Source organism: Carya illinoinensis, chromosome 9, assembly GCF_018687715.1.
Source record: "Carya illinoinensis cultivar Pawnee chromosome 9, C.illinoinensisPawnee_v1, whole genome shotgun sequence".
Taxonomy (NCBI): Eukaryota; Viridiplantae; Streptophyta; class Magnoliopsida; order Fagales; family Juglandaceae; genus Carya; species Carya illinoinensis.
This window is the reverse complement of record NC_056760.1, coordinates 23,009,034-23,017,444: the sequence shown is the minus strand read 5'-3', so window position 1 is coordinate 23,017,444 and position 8,411 is coordinate 23,009,034. Positions and strand designations below refer to the sequence as shown.

Sequence of the window (8,411 nt, the reverse complement as noted above, 5' to 3'; positions counted from 1 at the left end):
CAATTCAATCCTGACTCGCAAAAAGCATCACCAACCTACATCATCATCCTCAACCTCCACGTCCTCCACCACTCCCATTGACCTACCCATCTTCACACCACAATCCCAATTCAGGCCCAGTAGTGGTAGATCAGAAAATTGCACCCAGAATGCTAACTTATCAAAACTCATCTCACTAGATTGAGTCAAACCATCAAATTGAGTAATCACAAACATGTGTTGATCAAACAACCAAGGCCGTCCCTCCAGTATTTGATTCTTGTTAGCATGAGTTGCAAATGTGATGGCAAACATATTTGCTCCAACACCTTGAAAACCTGCTTGTTTACTCAGACTCTAAATCTTGGCCATTGTTGTTTTGAAAATTTGCGTCCCCAACATTCTTTCAATCCAAATTTTTCCAATCAAACACCTTTCACCCTTACATTCAACTTCAATGGTATTCTCCTCCTCCAATGCAATAGCCTCATCATCCTCCTCACTCAGTTTAAATTTTCCCCACAACTCTCGTAACTTCTCCATTCTTTCTAGCAAAATCACTCTTCAACCGCACCTTTCTCTACCAGATACCACCAAAGACTGATAATACCCTTCCACCTCCATTATCTAGGCGAGAGAGAGAGGAGACTTGAGTACTCCTTAAAGACTAGACTTAATGCACAGTACTAAATTGCATTGGCGAGATTTCATACAATTTATTTCACTATTAATTGCACTCTAGTGTGTGCTTTTGTATATTTTACATGGTTCAAAATAATTTGCCGAACTTCTCATTTATATAAATAATCCCATCACGGAATATGCTTCTATTATTTTTTGAAGAAAAAGATATTCAAGAAGATCTTGAGGCTTATGTGGGCATTAAGAATCCCTCAAGTGGACACTATATACGAGATACATTTTTAGTTCACAAAGTTCAAAATAAAGTGCATTCAAATCCTTCTAAGGTTAAAAAAACAACGTTGTTCTTATGTTGTGTATAGATAGTTTATAACTTCATCATACACAAGTTTTCCGTACTAATTAAGTTGGTTAATGTTGTGTCCCAAAAAGTACTCCAAGTATTCGAACATCTATTAGAAGAAAGTCTTCATTTATTTTTGAGTATCAAGCTCATATATATATAGCACTATTAATTTTCATAGATGGGGGCACTCTTTGGTGCACACAAGCTTGCATTAGCGTCCAAAACAAAAGTTGTAAACATTATGAAAACGACTGAGCTCAGATATTTCAAAAGGCTGCTCTACACTGACACACTTTCATAAAGCACCAATTTCACATGCTCCTCCAGGCTCGGAAGACCATGATTTTCATCATAATTATATAGCAACGGAACCATTCTTGCAATATTAAGAGATGCCTTAGTGAATGATGCTGGAAATGGATTTGGAGAGAGACACACTTTGTTTAGGCGCCTCCATGCCTCTGAAATCATATTCACAACTTTCTCTCGTGCCTCTTTGATTGAACAATCTTGGTGTTCCTCCATGTAGTACTCTATGTATGATCCATCACGGCCATCTTGACTCTCATCCTACAATTGCATGAACCATATGTGTGATGAAATTACTCTAGATTTAAGTTACATGCATAAGAAGAGTTCATCTTAATTTGAAAAATTAATGTCGCTGCATTGATCATTATGTGCTCAATCAAATATCAGATAATATCATTAGCCACAGTGACGATATATGTACAAGAACTGATTTTGTAACTTCTATTATACATAATTGTCATCTATATGTCCTTATAATTAAATATACATATAAATGTGCATGTGTGAGTGTATGTCTATGTGCATAGAAGTTTTATTTATAGGTATTTCAAACAAAGGCTAAGGATGAGTACTGTAATGCACAAGTCTTATATTTTTCCATGAGTGTATGCACATGCAAGTTGTATACAAATATAATTATTTCTTTCCTTTTCCCCATTTATCTTTTTTCCATCTTTAATTTCGATAATAAGCTTGATTTCTATTGCTTAAAAACCATGGGCATGGATATTAGAACGGCCACTAGCCATGCACCAATTTGCCCCTTTGATATTTTAAGGTACTTTTGAGAGAGAGATATTATAGAGCAGTCAAAACAGATGGATCACATACACTCGGAGCCCTCATATGTCTCTTTCTATGCTCTAAAATCACCCTGTCATTGCGATAGCAAAAAATATATAGTAGTGGACCCAAATCTAAAACCAGCAATTGGAGTCCCTACGTAAATGACCACTTGGCAGTAAATAGGATACGGCCTCCAATACCCCACCTCCTGCCCATTCATTCATTCTAAATATTTAATAGCCGATTTATGGATATATAAAAATATATATATATATATATATATATGTTACTATATATGCTGCCTTAATTATACCGTTCACTTTCTCTCATTGGTGCCACGTCGTTAATTTTAAAAAAATTAAAACACATAATCTAGCGTTTCAGATTTCTCTTTTTGTGTTTTTGGATGCTATTTTGAACATATATATTTTTCTTTAATACATCATGTGGCAGGTGGTGCCACATGCATAATTAATGAGCAGTATAACTAGGGAGGCAAAGTAATAGTTTTGATAAATACATATAAATATAATATATATATATATATATATACCTCTTCCATCTGTTGCAATCAGTCTAAAAGATGTTTATTTCCGAAAACGAAAAAAAGAAAAAAAGAAAAAAAAAAAAACTCACCTGATTGGTTTATTACTTTTGGATGATTAGGTAGATCATAATTAATGTCCTCCATAGCTATCTAGTTGAAAAGGATCAATGATTTTCTATATGATGCGGATGGATACGTCGGCTTAAACTTGAAATTAATTACCAAAACATGAGTATTCAAAAAGGAGAAGGTCATGTAGTAAACAAATGTACCATGGCACTTCCAAGGTCATCCCAAAGCCGAAGAATCTTGGCAGGACAAGATATAATATCTGGCATGTTCTCAACAAGATTTCCGGTTTCCACAGTTAGTCGTTGACCCAAAAGAAAGAAAGTGTAAACTAATACCACGTGTACTCCTGAGCTTATAATTGCATTCTCCAAATAGTCTTTCGACTTTGGTGATTGCCCTGAAGCAAACCATCGGGCCTCAACTAGAAAAGCATTGCACAAACTCGCCCACTGCAAAGATTATATATGGAATATGTGAATGTATAGATGGAATATGTGGGAATTAGCAAGTACTGTCATGATTCATAGACGTTTACCAATTTTCTTAGAGAGTTTAGCGGGTTCGAGCCATGCTTTTCATATATCTTTTGGCTAATTTCCTCAGTGATATCATAGAGAGCCTTGAAACATATCTTCATGTATTCGGGTAACTGATCGAGGGCGCCAAAATCCCATCTGTGTGCGACAATTTATTATGCAATGAATAATGGTTATAAGGAAATGGAACATTAGTTCTGTAAAAAGTAATGTTCTTTTTCATTTTTTATTTTATATATATAATTCCCAATCATACTTTTTATGTAGCACATTTTAAGTGATTGTCATTTAATTGATTAATGAAAGAAACTAATGTGCCACACAAATAATTAACAATGTTCAAGATGAAGACTAGCTCTTCTGTGAAACAGATGCATACTTGTTGATGACTTCAGTAAAAAGAGTGAGCTCCTCAAGCGTCCCATGCACATCGAAAATGTCGTCTATGATGTAGATAAGAGAAATGGGTTTCGTGAGCTCAACCCTTTCGTCCGACAAGTCTGGATCTACGAGACAGACCATGGAACAAATGTACCATTTTAATGGTTGGTTCCTTGCAAACTTTAGCTCCTTGTCCAAACCAAGATCTCCCCACCACCTAAGATGCAAAGATTAACATTAAAGGGAGGCTATGACATTAATATATGTAATGGTATAATAACGTCGGAACACACAGATATATATATATATAGTCAAGTTATTAAATATAAAACCTACTTCGAAATTTGAGCAATTTCCTTTTGGTGGACAGATTGGGTCATATTGAAATCCATTTTTGCTAGTTGTAGTAAATCATTCAACCATCCACTTGAGCTTTGGGAATTATCAAAAAACTCTTTGGCCATGAAACTTGTCAAGCTTTTGTGATAAGGATGTCCCAAAGTATTTCGAACAACTCTGGCATGATTGATGTTATCACGATCTTTCTCCCATGCATTCAGAAGGTGCTCACAAAATTTTCCCGCTTCATCAAGTACATATTCGCCTTCTATATTCAGCTGTGAAGCTTCATATAAAGCCATCAGTCCTTCAATGTCTTCACTCAGTTCTTTGTTAAACTGTCCCTCCTCGTCCTTGAATTTGTTAAATACATCTGGTCCAAAAAATATATGCATGATCACCACATGTCTTCCATTCTTATATATACAAAAGAAACCCATAAAACTGTGACCACAGCTCGATCGGATTCAATAAAGTATGAATACTTACCGGGAGCCACATAGTAACCTTGTTGTCTCAATAGTCGAAAGCGCAGTGCAACCACGTGAAGCTCATCATGATGACCGTACTCGCCATGAGTAATGTATTTAACATATTGCCTCTGTAAAATTGCTTCAATCTCTTCCTGGAAGTGGTAATCAATGTTCAGGCGTTGTACTGCATCAATCATACTTAGACCTTCAAAGGGATCTAATTCCTCTTCTTCTGCTACAACATTCCTCAGTACGTTCCTGCATACTTCCAATTTCTTTGCATGTTGGACCCCAAAACAACTCTGCAAATGAAGATCAGATTGACGTTTAGAAATTGGAAAAAACATAAGGTTATAAATTATAGACGGAAAAATGTAAAACAAAAGTACTAATTACTGTATTATCATCTTTATTTCTATAGTTGTCTGCATATTGCAAGGAGGAAGAAGCCAATGCGTGATCTTGGGCAATGTTCCAGTTCTGCTTGTTGGAACTGGATAAAGAGGTCAGGCTAAAGGGTTTCGTGTTGCTAATCGACAATGCCATGGAGAATTAATGAGTAATAGCAGAAGAGATCGATCAAAGATATTGTTTCTTGAATTTACCAAGTTTGCAGTTGGTACAAGGAATTAATGTTTGATCCTATTTATGGGACGCGCGCCATATATGATCATGTCATCATCAAAACGTAAGCAGCTAGCGTACGCATTCTAAGCAGTTGCGAAGAGGGTTCCTGTTGGGAAAGCATGTGCATCACGGCGTTAAATATTGGAGGATACGTACAACATGCAACAGCTTAATTGACCACCGCACTTGGTTTTCCATCCGTGTATCATGAGAACGAAGAATTTATCAGCTTATGGCCAGCGCAGTGAGATCCTCAAGATAATCTAATTACGCATTACATAGATTATTGTAACTATCATATTCCCTACCTATCCAAATCTTGAGATGAGATGCGCTATGCAGTTTGTTTTGGCCATACAAATTAAGTACCATACAAATTAAGTGGTAGCCTTCATTTATAAAGATCCAACGAAATATTACATGATACATTGATATGTGTTTCCTTTTTTATTATTAATATATACACTATCATATTCCCTCACCTATCCACGTCTTGTCTTGTATTTCTATTTGAATTTTTAATTTTAATTTTAATTTTTTAATTTTTTAATTTTTAATTTTTAATTTTTATTTTAATTTTTTTTATGAACTCGAAAAGTGTCCATTTACACTACCTTATTCCCATGCATTTTACTTCCATCATGTACAATAAATTAATTATATGGTGAGTGGTGAAGTACTCTTGTTCGTTTAATATTTATTTGAATACAAGTGGAATTCAAGCTTATCACCACGTCCCAATTTATATTTACGAGTTGCTCATTAATTTAATATTCAAGTTTGAGTTTGTTCACGAGCTATTTTATCTAATAAAAGATATTATTTATATTTTATTTCTAATTTTATCTACAAAATTTGACATATAAACTTGTTCTTTTTTTTTTTTTTATATCTAATATCCTTAAAAAGCTTATATATATATAAAATATATTATATATAAATACTTGTAATTTAGAAAGTAACTGTTAGTAAATTCACTACAAGAAAAATGGGCAATTGCGACCAATTAATAGCAATGAAAAGACTATTAGCAACCAAAATAGTCTTTTCGTTGCTATTAATTGGTCGCAAAAGCCTGTTTTTCTTGTAGTGATTTGTATATATATATTTTTATTTTTTTCTTAATAATTAAAAATGTTAACAAAATATTTAAAATTAATTAATAAATTTTTTTTTATTAATTATAAATTCATAACTTTATCAATTTTAAAATAATTTTATTATCTTAATTATAAACGGGTTGTTAATTGGTCGGAAGGGTGTCATTGTCCTATTGCATATAGTATATGTAAGGCCGGGAAGTGTGAACCATGATATACATGCATGAATGATAGCAGACAAAAATGACGGCCTAGCTGTCAATTACTAAAGTCCTCCGGCCAGAACCTTACAATTTCTTTGTCCTTTTCTTTGAAAATTTGATAATCGTGATCTCCATTGTAAAATTAACTTCTCTAGTCCATTGTAAAAGAGTCGTATTCGTTATATACGTTATCTAGATGATCTTCAGCATGAATCACGGCAACAGTACTAATATAATTGAGGGTGCATTTGGTTAAGCAAAATTCTAGGCATCTTCGTTCTTTGAGGAAGTTGATAGGAACATCTCAATTACAAAAGCGCTTCATTGATTGTGAAGAATTGAAAAATAGTTTCAAATGTATTTTATATTTCACTTTCTTTGAAAGTATTAATTAGTAATTATACACTGATTAATAATAAACCTCATCTAGACTTAAAAAAAAAAGTTAAATTTATCCTGATAAAATTAATAAAATATTACTATTTATAATTTACTTCATTTTAACTTACATCTAAACATAGACTATTAAAAGGGAGAAAATCATAAAATTAGACAAATGCATTTTTCACACGCTTTGCCGGCTTTGGGAATGAATATGATAAAAAAATATTTGTAAGTATAATTATGTATTAATCTGTATTTTAATATGATGTGATTGATTAAAAAGTAAATTTTATTAAAAATAATATTAATTTAAATTTTAAATATAAATAAATTAGTATTGATATATAAATTAATATGCGACTGTATTTATTTATACGTGATAAAACTCAAAAATTGATGCTCTGTAGAGAGAATTTTAGGATAGTTTTTCAATTATGTCTTTGTTTGACTCAGAAAAGTCTTTGGAGTCATCATTACGGCTGACGTGAAGGTTGTACGTGGCTTTATATAACAGGCATAGACTAGACGATTTCTATGTGGTTTTAATGCTACGAAAATGTTACCATCGAGAGAACGTTGGATTCTACTTTTCTTGTGCTTAGACCCACTAATTTAAAAGAGTATAGTCGGGCTCTGATTTTTGAGTACAATGATTTATTTTCTGTTTAACTATATCCAGATTCTACAATCTTTTTTATTTTTATTTTTTATTTTTTTATAACTAATAATTCATTCATTGAAACAAAAAAGTCCTTATATGAAATTGTTTTTGTCAAACCAATTGGCTTGACTTACAAACGAATCACAGTAATTTAAGAAATTTCTATATCCAGAATTTTCCAAGCATGGCATGCCATCTAATGTGCAGCAGTATTGCCGAGACTATTAACATGCAAGACTTGAATTTCCTGAAAGCAATTGAACATTCTTCGAATATCTTGAAGTAGAAAATCAAAATCAGTTAGTCAGATTATTCAAAGCAGATTGCACAATCTTATCATGGGAGAAAACATAGTTTCTATTTTGAGTGCACCACTTTAGTGACAAAACAAAGATTTACGCTTTACTTAATTATCTATTGATATGCACAACCTTACCATGTGGGTAAACATGGTCTTTGTTTCTGTTTACGATGTTGTTTGCTTATGCTAGTGCCTAAGGTGTTTTTGTAAATATTTTATTATGGATAAAGGAATATTTATGAAATTACCACTACTATTAATTTATGAATTGTCTATTTGTACATTATTGGCTTACATTTACACGTTAATATATGTCCACTACTTACTGAGTTGTTGATGACTCATTCAATTTATCTTCATTATTTTTTAGATAACTTCGAGAACTCAACTGATCAAAATAGGAAGCACGTACAAGATTAATTGAGCACAGAGGAATAGGTGTGTCATAGAAAACAGTTCTTGTGCTTAGAGCCACTAATTTACACTACAACATAATTTTTATTTAAATACAAGTCGAATTCAAGCTTATCACCATGTCGCAATTTATATTTATGAGTTGCTCATTTAATATTCAAGCTTGAGTTTGTTCACAAGCTGCTTCATCTAATAAAATATATTTTTTATATTTTATTTCTATTTTTATCTACAAATTAACTTGAAAAATAAACTTGTTTTTTTTTTTTTTTTAATCTAATATCCTTAAAAAGCTTATATATATTATA

At 32.6% G+C, this 8,411-nt stretch overlaps 1 protein-coding gene across 1 annotated transcript; it reads right to left on the bottom strand.

Annotated features, from left to right (window-relative positions):
- Positions 1-1,083: 1,083 nt before the first annotated feature.
- On the bottom strand, positions 1,084-5,016 carry LOC122277338 ((3S,6E)-nerolidol synthase 1-like). The gene is made up of 7 exons (XM_043087298.1): positions 4,810-5,016; positions 4,430-4,715; positions 3,938-4,313; positions 3,600-3,818; positions 3,220-3,358; positions 2,885-3,133; positions 1,084-1,537 (listed from the first exon to the last, which is right to left on the bottom strand). The coding sequence occupies exons 1-7, from the start codon at positions 4,957-4,959 to the stop codon at positions 1,247-1,249; spliced, it is 1,710 nt and encodes a 569-aa protein (XP_042943232.1). The 5' UTR covers positions 4,960-5,016; the 3' UTR covers positions 1,084-1,246.
- Between the last annotated feature and the right edge of the window lie 3,395 nt (positions 5,017-8,411).

Bases quoted from the DNA above. Each gene is read 5' to 3' on its own strand.
- LOC122277338 (XM_043087298.1), bottom strand. From the start codon at position 4,959: ATGGCATTGTCGATTAGCAACACGAAACCCTTTAGCCTGACCTCTTTA. The intron at 4,314-4,429 runs GTAAGTATTCAT...TTTTTGGACCAG, and splicing joins AGGTTACTATGTGGCTCCCG to ATGTATTTAACAAATTCAAG. The intron at 3,134-3,219 runs GTAAACGTCTAT...TAATCTTTGCAG, and splicing joins TAAACTCTCTAAGAAAATTG to TGGGCGAGTTTGTGCAATGC.